Source organism: Hemiscyllium ocellatum, chromosome 7, assembly GCF_020745735.1.
Source record: "Hemiscyllium ocellatum isolate sHemOce1 chromosome 7, sHemOce1.pat.X.cur, whole genome shotgun sequence".
Taxonomy (NCBI): Eukaryota; Metazoa; Chordata; class Chondrichthyes; order Orectolobiformes; family Hemiscylliidae; genus Hemiscyllium; species Hemiscyllium ocellatum.
Genome location: NC_083407.1, coordinates 39,151,887 through 39,164,165, shown reverse-complemented (window position 1 = coordinate 39,164,165; position 12,279 = coordinate 39,151,887). Strand labels below are relative to the sequence as shown.

The window sequence follows — 12,279 nt, the reverse complement described above, 5'->3', positions numbered from 1 at the left end:
GCAAACCACTATCAAATTCTTGAGACGGATTGAAATCACAGTTAAATTATGCCGAGAAAGGTGACAAAAGGCTCTCTTGCAGACAGTACTGCAAAGGGTTGCTTTTTGAATCAACAGTATTATATTGTTTGAGAATCTTTAGATGTATGCTAAGTAGTTTTATCCTACTTGACCTTCACTTATCTTGCTGAATAAACTATTTTATTGTTAAAACCAAGTTTGTGATTTTGTATGCTTGTGTTTCAGTGAGACCACCTTGTTAAAACATCAAAAAAACAGGCCAGGATCTGATATAATCAGTAATAACTTCAGTTGGGATGACAACAATGAGCCATAAACTTGAACCTCATCAGTAATACTCAAAATAAAGTTAAAAATGCCATAGACTAAACTGCATTGAAGGGAAATACTAAAAGACTCAAGTGATTTAACTGGCTTTTATTCTCCTGGCTAAGTGTTCCGTTTTGTCCTGCTTACCAATTCTTGTTTGGAACAAACTCAGATGTTTTCTCCCAACATATTTTCCCTCCAATTCTTCCTTCCTTATGTCCATGTGTGAAGTCCGTGCTCATCAGTATGCTTGTTATTGAAATATTATTCATCAAGTACAGCATTTAACAAAAGCACAACATGCACTCCACAAATAACAATTTGATGTATAATGACTGCATGCTAAATTCAATTCTTGTACCTTAACTTGCAGTGGGAATTATAAGTAAATTGCAGAGAACAACTAGATACAAACACTTCCTCTCAACTTCAAACCATTGCCCTGGAGCACCTTTGGAGAAAGGAAGTTGTTAAACAAGAACCTGATTTTTACAATCTATTATGTGAAATTTAACAAGAGCTCATCATCCCATAAAAATGTCCAAATCAAATAGTTTGTAATGTGCCTGTGCCTGGTACTCATCTAATTAACCTAGATTTATCTGGAGATAGATCACATTCACATCTTTCAAAAAAATTGTAACTCATTTTCATGCCCTCACTGTAACGTAGTTGAGCTAATAATTAATATCTGTACAAGGGTTCGAGTGATTAAACACAGTTTCACTCTCCAGCAATAGTACGTGTTAGGACTGAACATACACAGTGACAGCTGAAACAGAAACATATATAGACAGAAATCCAAAGTTAGTATGATGACACTGGAAAAACATAATTTCCTTTATATTTTAATGAAGCCATTACACCAGTTTCAGGGTAATAATCTACGTGAAATATATTTACAACATTGCCTCAGACACATAGCTATCTTCAAGTTAGTCTCATGGTCGACAGATTTTGCTCAGTCTTGCAAATACCTCCAAAATAAGTTCCCATAAAATCTTTAGCTCAAGTTGGGATTAAATTACAACTTTCTCTAGGCTGTAGCATTTTAAAAAGAACATAATGCAACCATTGTAATCTAGTTGTAATGCATGCAAATTATCCACCCATATGATCCAAAATACCTTTGTTTCTTATTAATCTGGAATCATAAATTGTAACTGGTAACGTGTAGAAAGACATGGTTAGGAAACATCTGTGCATTTTAAACTATTTAAAAAACTTTAAAGTACATATTATAATTTCCTTACATCATTCAAGCCAAAATACCTTTGGACTTCAAAGAAACAAACAAAAAAGGTCCTTAACATAGTTTTCAAAAGTTTCAGGTACCATTGCTTTATCCTTGATTAGCACTTCAGTAACCTGTTCAGAGCTAAAACCCAAAAACAATTCCATTCTGATAGAGAATTAGATGATATCAAAACTCGTTCCATGCCTGTATTTTAGAGAGTTGCCTATTTTAGCAATATTTTTATAAGTAACAGACTCCACATTTGTCTAGCGTAGATTGCAACACCTAATCTTCCAAAGCATAATTGGGATTAACAACCAAGTAGGGATCCTGCTCCAAAACTTCATCACCTTCTCCTTTTCGGCTTTTCAGACCAGTCTGTTTCAGTTCAATCAAGATATGGTCCTATCAAGAAATTACAATATAAAGTTACCTCAAAAGAGCATTGTGCAGTATTTACTCAAAATAATTAATTCTTCATTGTTGCTATGTTTATGGATTGCACTGTTTCCATGATTTTCAGCAGCATGTTGCAAAACTATGCCTGGTAAACAAATACATCACCTCACTTGGAATAAAATGAATCTGGCCTGCCTCTGTTGACTTGGTTTCCCATGACCAGCATTTTGCAGAGGTTTATTGCTGATACTTATCTGACAGATACTTAACTAGCAATTTTCACTTCAACAGAAAGAATATTTGAACAGACGTTCAAGTCAAGACAGCAAACAAACAAGAAAGAATAGATGTCTTACAAATGGTAACCCAGAAACATAAGAAATAAACTAAACTGAGTAATACCTGGCAAGAAGTTCAATTACAAGTTGTAACCATTTTCAAGCAGTAGTTACCACTCACAGAATGGGTTTAATAAACACATTAAGGTAATTGAACATATGGAGTTGAGAGGTCATGTTGCGTCTGTACAGGACATTGGTTAGGCCACTTTTTGGAATACTGTATGCAATTCTGGTTTCCTTCCTATTGGGAAGAGGTTGTGAAACGTGAAAGGGTTTAGAAAGATTTACAAGGATGTTGCCAAGGTTGCAGGATTGGAGCTATAGAGAGATGCTGAATAGGCTGGAGCTGTTTTCCTGGAGTGTTGGAGGCTGAGGAGTGACCTTATTAGGTTAGATTAGATTCCCTACAATGTGGAAACAGGCCTTTGGCCCAGACCCTCTGAAGAGCAACCTATTCCCCCTCTGACTAATGCACCTAACACTATGGGCATTTTAACATGGTCAATTCATCTGGCCTGCACATCTTTGGACTATGGGAGGAATAAAGGTTTATAAAATCATGAGCGGGCATGGATAGGATAAATAGACAATGGCATGGGGGTGTCCAGAACTAGAGGGCATAGGTTTAGGGTGAGAGGGGAAAGACATAAAAAAAAAGGCCTAAGGCGCAACTTTTTCATGCAGAAAGTGGTACGTGTATGGAATGGGCTGCCAGAGGAAGTGGTGGAGGCTCGTACAATTGCAACATTTAAAAGGCATCTGAATGGGCACAAGAATAGGAAAGGTTTGGAGGGATTTGGGCAGGTGCTGGCAGGTGGGAGTAGATTGGGTTGGGATATCTGGTTGGCATGGACAAGTTGGACTGAAGGGTTTGTTTCTATGCTGTATATCTCTGACTCTATATCAGAATGGAGACATAGTTCCTACTTACATAATGAATAAGCCTGTAAATAACTTTCTCAATTAATTTCTTTTTGTTAATTAGTTCTTCTTCCGATTCAATTTCAGATTCAATTTCTTTTAAATACCAGTTAACGAGTTCACTCTTCTTTGGGGAAGCATCTTCATCTTCTGCAGGTAAGAACAGACAAACCAAGTTCATGATTTACAAACAGAATTTACTTAAAATGTTTTATTTTTCTGGAGTTAAATCCCCACTCATTTGTCATCCAAGGTGAACTGAAGTCAAAGCATTTAATAGTACAGATAATATGCAAATACCAGAAAGTGAGGTATTTCAGCCCATTTGACTCAATCTTTCCAATGAACCCAACAAATCTATCGTGTAAAAGTTGCTTTTGAATGACTTTCTACCCTCACTATATTATCTAGAAGATCATATTCCAAATCTTTGTGAATTTCAGTCTTGGAGCTATTATTTATTTGAACTATATTACACTTACCTGCTGTGCTTATTCAAATATCTGAAATACTGCACTCATTTGTACTAAATCACATTTATCATAGCACTGTTCACTTAAATATTATATGGCTTTAGCAAGCTATCTGCTTTGCGCTATGTTTTATTCTGAGGAGACTCCTCTAATCTAGGGAACATCCAGATTAGTCTGTAACAACTGAGGAGGAATGAACAAATTCCTTGACTAGTTCCACTTCCCCATTAGTTATGACATATTTGTTTAATCAGAGTATATGGCCAATTATATAGGTCTCAGACTGTATTAGGAACAAATCAGGCAGGTTGCTTTAGCCAAACATAAAATTTACTCAAAGATGCAAAAAGAACGACAGGTTGGACTATTCATATATCCACATTTCCAATAAAAACCTGACACACATAAGCAACTGCGGACAAGTTCTCAGACAGAATCACAATTGTACAGGGGGCCACATGGCCCTTTGCGTTGACACCACCTCTGAACATCTGACTCAATGCCAAATTCCTAACACTTGCTGCATAGTCCGGCATGGTATTTCTATTTTTAGAAACCTAATGCCCTCTTGAATCCCTCAAGTGAATTTGCCTCTACAATACCTCCAGACTATGCATATCAAATCCAGATCACTGACTACTTAAAAGTGTTCTCACTTACGTCTTCTGCAAAACCACACCCTCTGGTTCTCAACCCTTTCATAAGAAGGGCCAGTTTCTGCCATTTACTGGCCAAATGTCTCATGATTATGAAAACTATTAAAATCACCCTTGACTTTCTGCCCTCTGATAGTTTATAAGCTCACACTTTTCTGAAGGGGTTCTGAGGGAGCAAAATGTTATTGATCTTTAGGCTGGGTCAGAAATGCAATAATCTTTTCTGCATACAAACTGGGTCATGTCACCCTCCTCTGAAGCTCATGTAGGCTTGACATCTCCATGTGACCCCTGGTCCTTGCAGTCCTAAAAGTGTTGCTGTCGTACCCATGCCCTTTCCCTATACAAAGAGTCATTTGCTAAAAGTTCAGATAATATGAACATGGGTTAAGTCAAGAATATAATAAAGTAATATTTAGAATACACCTCTTTACAACAACAACCCTGGAAGCATAGTTATATAGTAACACTTGGAGGTACTACATGTAGAGTTGCACAGCACGGAAGCAGATCTTTAGATGCAACTTGTACGTGCCAACCAGATATCCTTAACTTTATAGAAGCATTTTGTTACATAGTGTCGAAACACAGGAAAAATAATAATCACAGACACACCCATTCACTTTAAGCAATACAAGGTATTCTTTTTAGCATTTAGTACATAGGTACTTCGGACCAAGTTAAAAAGTCTGGACAAATAATCAACTGTCACACTGTTTCTTGCTATAATGTGAATGAGTTATAAAGAAAACTCCAATGAAACGGTCATCATTTTTTTTCAAACTTTCTACAAGGTTGGGGAGCTATAATAAGGGAATACCATCATCTCACTGCATTAACAGCATTCATGTACTTTAAGGTAATATAGGGTTGGTAACAAACTAGAGGACTATGGTGAAAAGGGGAAGATTTAAAAGGGGCCTGAGGGGCAACCTTTTCACGCCAAGTGTTTTTGTATGCAGCAAGCTGCCAGAGGAGGAAGTGGAGGTTGGTAGAATTACACCATTTAAAAATGGTATCTGGATGGGTACATGAATAGGAAGGATTCAAGAGGGATCTGGGCTAAATGCTGGAAAATGGGACTAGATCAGTTTAGGATATCTGGTTGGCACATACAAGTTGGACCAAAGGGTCTGTTTCAGTGTTGTACGACTCTATATGGTCCTTTCAAATGTCACTATATAACTATGCATCAGTAGATACTATAAAGTTAGAAACATTGGCTACTATTTTTTCATTAGCCTCTAGAAAATGGCCAGAGCATATTTCCATTCTGAATGGTACAATGGCACATTAGAAAAAGGTTGTTCAATGTGACAAAGATTGAGATTTCTTTAGCTTGGTAATGTTACCAGCATCTCTTTAATCTATCAATTTTAGCTATAAATGTGACAATACAGCTCTCCATGTGAGGAATTGGGTAGAAGCATGCCCCAGTTACAGAATTAATCTTTCTGAAGACCCTGCTTGAAACACCAAGTTTGGCACAAGCAAAATTTGGGAATTCCAAATACAGAGGAAACTATTATCCGAACGAGATGGCGGGCACTATTCGTTCAGATAATTGATTATTCGGTTACTTGATTCAATGCCTCTCCTCTGGGGCTCAGAGTTTTCGGAAGTTTCCTTTTTCTTCACTCTGCCTGCTTTGCTCCCTCTCTCTGTCTCAGGGTCCTTTGTTTCTGAGCAGATACACACTTGTGTGTAAGGGTCCTGCAGCACTGCCGAAGCTCCCAACCCCGCCCGCCCCCAATCAGTTCAAAGGGATTAACACAGCGAACACTTGCTAAATCCGCTCCCCGTTCAGGAGAATAGGCAGCAGTACACTGCGCGTGAGCCCCTGCCCACCCCCAACAATGTCCCCTGTGAGGCCCCGTCCACCTCCACCCACTGTCTGCGCCCCCTCTCCTCACCATCTGACTGGACACTAACAGTAAGAATGCTCTGCCTTTGGGGTGGTGAGTCTCAAAATACAACGTTTTGACAAGTTCCACCTCTGCCCTGTGCAGGACAATTTTGGAGAGATTATCTGGGGAAGCGGGGGGGGGGGGGTTCAGGGCACACCCCTGTGTCAAACTCCAGGGAAAGTGTGTGCGCATGGGGGAGTAGAGAGAGAGCACGCACATGGGCAGTCATTTTGAGATGGTGCCTGAGCTCCCATCGAAGTCCAGGACCATTCTCGACAGCATTTCAGTGAGTAGGGTTTATTTTTAATCATAGTAAACAAAAGGCACAATCGGTGTTGAAACACCTCTTCAATGTAACATTTCTATCGGGACCTTGAGATCATCTTTGGATAATTCGAAATTTGGATATCAAGGTTCCTCTGTACTTTAACTGAGTTCCAACATTAATTGGATTTTGCTTTCACTTGCACCTGTTTGTCAGGACCTGAGTGAGAAAGATGCTAGTTTTATTTGGGTGAATGGTTAGGAAACTCTGCACCCACATCTTGTGTGGGTTAGGTTGTGCATCCTGGTTGGTCCCTAAAGAGATCTTTTAATACTATGAGCAATCCTGTCATCTCCTCATTGCTGTGCATCTCAATGAAAGTTTGGTTTTTAATCTTCTTAATTAGATTGTTGACTGGTTAACAACCACCAGTAAGGTCTTTATGAGAACTGCCCAGCCCTCCCTCAGCCTACCTTCCCTATGCCTTTTGTCCCAAATTGTCTTTCCTGCCTGACAAACTTGTGCTCGTTTATTCTCCTCCCAGCTGTGATACAGCTTCAGCATGTTACTGTGACAGCCTGTTCTTTTCTTCTGCATTCTAGGATACCGATCAAGAATCTATCGCAGCCTTAAAATATACACAATGACTCTGAACTCTCAGCTTTCTGTGGTATGGAGTTTCAAAGACACTGAACCCTCAGAAGACATTCTCATCTCCATTTAAATTGGCATCCCTTAATTTTGAGGCTGTGCCCTCTGGTCCTAGATTCTCCCATGAGGGGGAATCATCATCTTAGCATTTACCTTGTCAAATCCCTTAAAAAACATGCATCAATGAGATCACCTTTTATTCTAATTTCCAATAAGTAGAGTCCAGTCTATTTAACTTTTGCTCATAAGACAAATCCCTCCATATCAGGGATAATCCGAGGTAACCTTCTCTGAACTACCTCCATGATGTAATAAAATTTTCCAATATAGGGACAGAAACAGCTCACAGTCTTCCAGTGCTCTACTGCACCTTATAAAGTTTCAGTAAAACCTCCCTAGTCTTATTTTCCAATCACTTTGAAATAAGGGCCAACATTCCATTTACCTGGATAATTACCTGCTGTACCTGTATGCTAGCACTGTGTTGCACACAAGTCTCCCCAAATCCCTGTGTTTCCACTTTTTGTAGTTTTCTTCAATTTAAATAACACCATGCATTATTTGCACATATGCTCAGTGTTTCATGTGTTTGTAAAGTTTTATGGTTTTGTGGTTTTCTCAGGCAACATTACAGACTTTTGTTAGCTGCTCTTAAAACAATGGTAGCTAATTTCTCAAAGATTTGTCCTTTTGTTTACAGAACCCTGCCTTAATTAGTTAAGAGGAACTCTTACCTCAGTGCCTATAAGCTAACTCAAATGGATTGAAACTAATGGACTCATTGGGTGCCAACAGAAATTTCAGCTCCTTGCCTCAGTTATTGGCAATATTCTTTCTAAACTGCGTGGCTTGATTCCAGAAGCTGCAGCCGTGCATGGACCTTATAGACCTGCACAGCCAGAAGGAAAATTAAGAGGGTACGATGATTGCAGGAATACTCACTGCAGCAGAATTTGGTCATCTCGACAACATGATGGTACAGGTCTTTAAAATCCCATTGAGATTCCACATGGCAAGCAGAGGACTTTGGTTGTATTATATCCAGACTACTGAATTTCCTGAATATTAGGTGCTTTGATCCCTATATACCTTAGGTATGGGAACTTAATAGGCTACCTTCAATTTCTCCCAGTGATAATTAAATGGTACAATATCTGAAAAATCACTGTCCACTCTTTATCTACAGGTCTGTGAAGAGAGTCCCATTTTCTCATGGAGAGTTCATTTTTAAATACACAAGCACTGTAAAACTACTTCTGCTTCAGCTTGTACAGTTTGTGCTGATGAATAAAACTTGGGCTTACCACGTTAAGACTCATTATTTCTTTTAGACCAACCAATCATTGAAAGTCAAATGGTAGAGCCGTCAGTCTGTGTTGAGAACTCAAGCTCTACCAAAGGGACTGGTTTGGCTATTGACTACACAGTAAGGACAAGACCAGGGTACTTTTCAGTAACCTCTTGGACCTTAAGCCATTGTCTTCACCCCATCAAATAATTTCCAAGGAGAAGGTTGATCCTGCACAACGGTAAACAATGACAGTCCCAACTACTACCTTTCTAAAATTAGGTCACACTCCACATGTACCAGATATAAAGAGAAAGTAAATATCCTCTGCTGATAGCACACTAAAACCTTGGCATTCAATGCACTCTCCTGGACAGATGTTACAGTTTGCAGAAGCTTAAAGTTGGCTTCCATTTCTGACTCTTTTCAACTATAAACATAAAAGGAGAAAAATGTTTGAACCTTCAGCTGGCTCTTTTATACTCGCGCAAGATTGACAACATTGGCATCTCAGAAAGTAACTATGATACTTTAGATATTGGAGATTTTGAGTGGCAGGTGGCATACATCGCAAACTTTTACCTGTTCTAAATTGTATTCGACAATGAAACAATTGAACAACTTGCATTGTTACCTTCCTCTAGCTTCCGGAGATGGATGACAATAAGATTGGAAATCTTGCGATATTCCACAAAAGACAGTCTCATTGCATGTTTTGGTACTTCTTCCTTGATACTGTCTTCAGAATGGCCATTGACACCATTAATGCCATTTGGTATATCAGACGTCCCTGGCAGAAAGACCATTTATTAGAACAATGGGATCTAATATGATATGCACTAAGTAAGCATTCAGCAATGATAAAACAAAACAAAGTCACGAATAACTGGTTGGCATGATCATTACTCATTCAAATTATTTAAAGGCCCATGCAACAATTCATCAAATCTTATGCCAAAGATGAGGAAAAGGACTTCACAGTTTGAGCCTGTATGACTATTTCAATTGGGGAAACCGAACAAAGACTATGGGATGAATGGGCACCGCACAACAATCAACAGACAGGAGGGTTCCCTCCCAGTTGGGGAACACTTCAGTGGTCCAGGACATTCGGCCTCGGATCTTCAGGTGACCGTCCCCCAAGGTGGACTTTGGGACAGGCAGCAGAGAAAAGTGGCCGAGCAGAGGCTGATAGCTAAGTTCGGTACCCATAGGGAGGGCCTCAACTGGGACCTTGGGTTCATGTCACATTACAGGTGGTCACCATTGCACCACACACACAGATATTCCTACACACACACACACACACACTCTCCCATACACATGGACACAGGTACACACAGACGTGCACACAGACACCCACACACACTTTTATAGACACATACATTCCCACACGCACCCCCTCACAGACTTAAGACGCACGTTCTCACACTCACAACCCCCACCCCAGACAGACCCCCACATGCATACATATATTTTGTGGGGTGAATTTGTACTTGCAGAGTTACATTATACTTTGCTCAAAAACTGCATGAATTTATGTAAAACTTTTTTATCTGACATTTTAGATTAGAACCAACATATATATCATGGCATAGACAGAGGACACGGGGGGCCAACACCTTCAACATATTGTCTAGCTATCACCATCGTTAACAGCTATACCGAGAATGCAACGTTTTAAAAAAATGGTTTTGTGATTTACACATGAAAGAAGTGAAACTATCACTGTATTCTAACAGATGAAACGCTTAACAGACAATCAATTTTTCAATGTATAATTTCAGTTACATTAAACTGTAAATGTTTGCTATAAATGCTGTGTTACGATCGAGCCCTCCACTATCACCTGATGAAGGAGTGTTGCTCCAAAAGCTAATGTGCTTCCAATTAAACCTGCTGGACTATAACCTGGTGTTGTGTGATTTTTAACTTTGTACAACCCAGTCCAATACTGGCATCTCCAAATCATATCTCAAAGTTGTTTAGCTCTCTTTGACACATACCATTTAAAGCATCTGAACTAGGACTTTTCCACTGAGAATCCAATGGAGAAAAAGGATTGATCTTTGTTAAACCAATCCAATAATGCTATAAGTCACTCTTACTGTAAATTCTTTATTTTGTCAAATTTGATTATCTGTAAAAGGTGCTGCATCAATTAAATATCCACAACACCACAGCTAGACATTACCCTGAAACAAAATAAATTCAATATTATCACAATCACTAACATCCTGGCCTATGAGATTATCCATCACATGGACAATAGCTTTACACTTGCTGCCCCAAACTTCAAAATTGGCTCATTGATTCTAAAACATGCATATTTTGAAAACTCTTCTTGGGATTGCGCTGAGCACTGGCAATAGTCAATATCTACAAAATCTGAACTAAGGGTTAAGGTGACCACAAAACAATTCTTTGCAGGTTATAATAACGACTTAACCATATAAAATCAAATTGAAATTGACGTATGATTTTAAATGAAAAATGGTCCAAGAGGAGAGGACTCAAAATTTCATCCACTCCTCACAAAAACTCCACTGTTCTGCAGAGCCTCCAATCAGTCTTGAAAAATTTAATCTGTAAGCATTTTTCGAACTTATTCATGTTACATGGGCATCACTGGCTGGGCAAGCATTTATTGCTTGTCCCTCATTGTAAAACAGAAAGTAGTATGGTGCTGACTCCTTTAAATGCACCTGTCTGTGTGCTGTAGGTAGACCCACAGAGCTGTTAGACAGGGAATTCCAGAATTTTGACACTATACTGAATGACAGCTATGGATTTACAAGTCTCTGTGCTGAACATTTTGCTGATGAGAATTTGCAGGTAGTGGTACTCCCAGTATCTGCTGCCCTTAATCTGATAAATGGAAGTGCTTGTGGGTTTGAAGGTCATGTCTAAGGAAATGAGGTGAATTGCTCCACTGCATCTTTAAATGGCACACACAGCTGCTAACAAGTGTCACTGGTGAAAGGAGTGGATGTTTGTGGTGTAATGCCAATTGTGGGCTTTGTCCTGGATAGTGTCAAATTTCTCGATTGCTGTTAGAGCTGCAGTCATCCAGGCAAGAGGGTCTTATACCATCATACTCCAGACTGGTTCCTCGTAGGCAACTTGGGGGGGTGGGGGGAGGGTGGGGTGGGGTTAACTCAGTATTCCTCACGTCTTTGTGCCAGGGTATGATTCCAGTTTGCTAGGGCTCCCTGATGCCAGACTCCATCAAATGCAGCATTGATGTAAAGGGCTGTAACTCTCACCTCTGAGATTCAGCTCTTTTCTTCATGCTGTAACAAAGGTCAGAAGTTGAGAGACCCTGATGAAACACAAACTGTGCATTGGAGAGAGTAGATTGTTGGCGAAATTGTTGGACATCTACATGGAAGATGGGCTAACTGAACCCCTCAGAAATTTTCAGTTAATCAGGGACAGTCAGCACAGATTCATGGCTGGGAGGTCATGCCTAACAAGGCTCAGGGAATTTTTTTTGAAAAGGTGTACTGGACAGGGAAATTTCTATGAATGCTGTTCATATGGAATATAAAAAAAGACTGGTAACTTAGATAGAACCCCACAGAATTAGGGGCAAAAATTACAGATAATTACAGATATGTGAACTATTTCTGCTGTTCGGGATTCTGGAACTAAGAGGCATAGTCTGACCATTAAGGCTGGACCATTCAGGAGAGATGTTAAGATACACTTCTACACAAAAAGGGTGGTAGATATTTGGAACTTTCTTCCACAAGAAACAGTTGATGCTAGGTCATTTGCTAGTTGTAAATCTGAGATAGATAAATTTGTT

The 12,279-nt window shown here is 39.4% G+C and overlaps 1 protein-coding gene across 1 annotated transcript in view; it reads right to left on the bottom strand.

Annotated features, from left to right (window-relative positions):
- Positions 1-1,165: 1,165 nt before the first annotated feature.
- Positions 1,166-12,279, bottom strand: part of LOC132817408 (DNA replication licensing factor MCM6-like) — a 37,402-nt gene continuing 26,288 nt past the window's right edge. The window contains exons 15-17 of the mRNA XM_060827839.1: positions 9,103-9,258; positions 3,239-3,378; positions 1,166-1,972 (exon numbers count right to left, since the gene is read on the bottom strand). Of these exons, the coding sequence (XP_060683822.1) occupies positions 1,853-1,972; positions 3,239-3,378; positions 9,103-9,258 (416 nt within the window). The 3' untranslated portion in view covers positions 1,166-1,852. The remainder of the gene's footprint in view (positions 1,973-3,238; positions 3,379-9,102; positions 9,259-12,279) is intronic.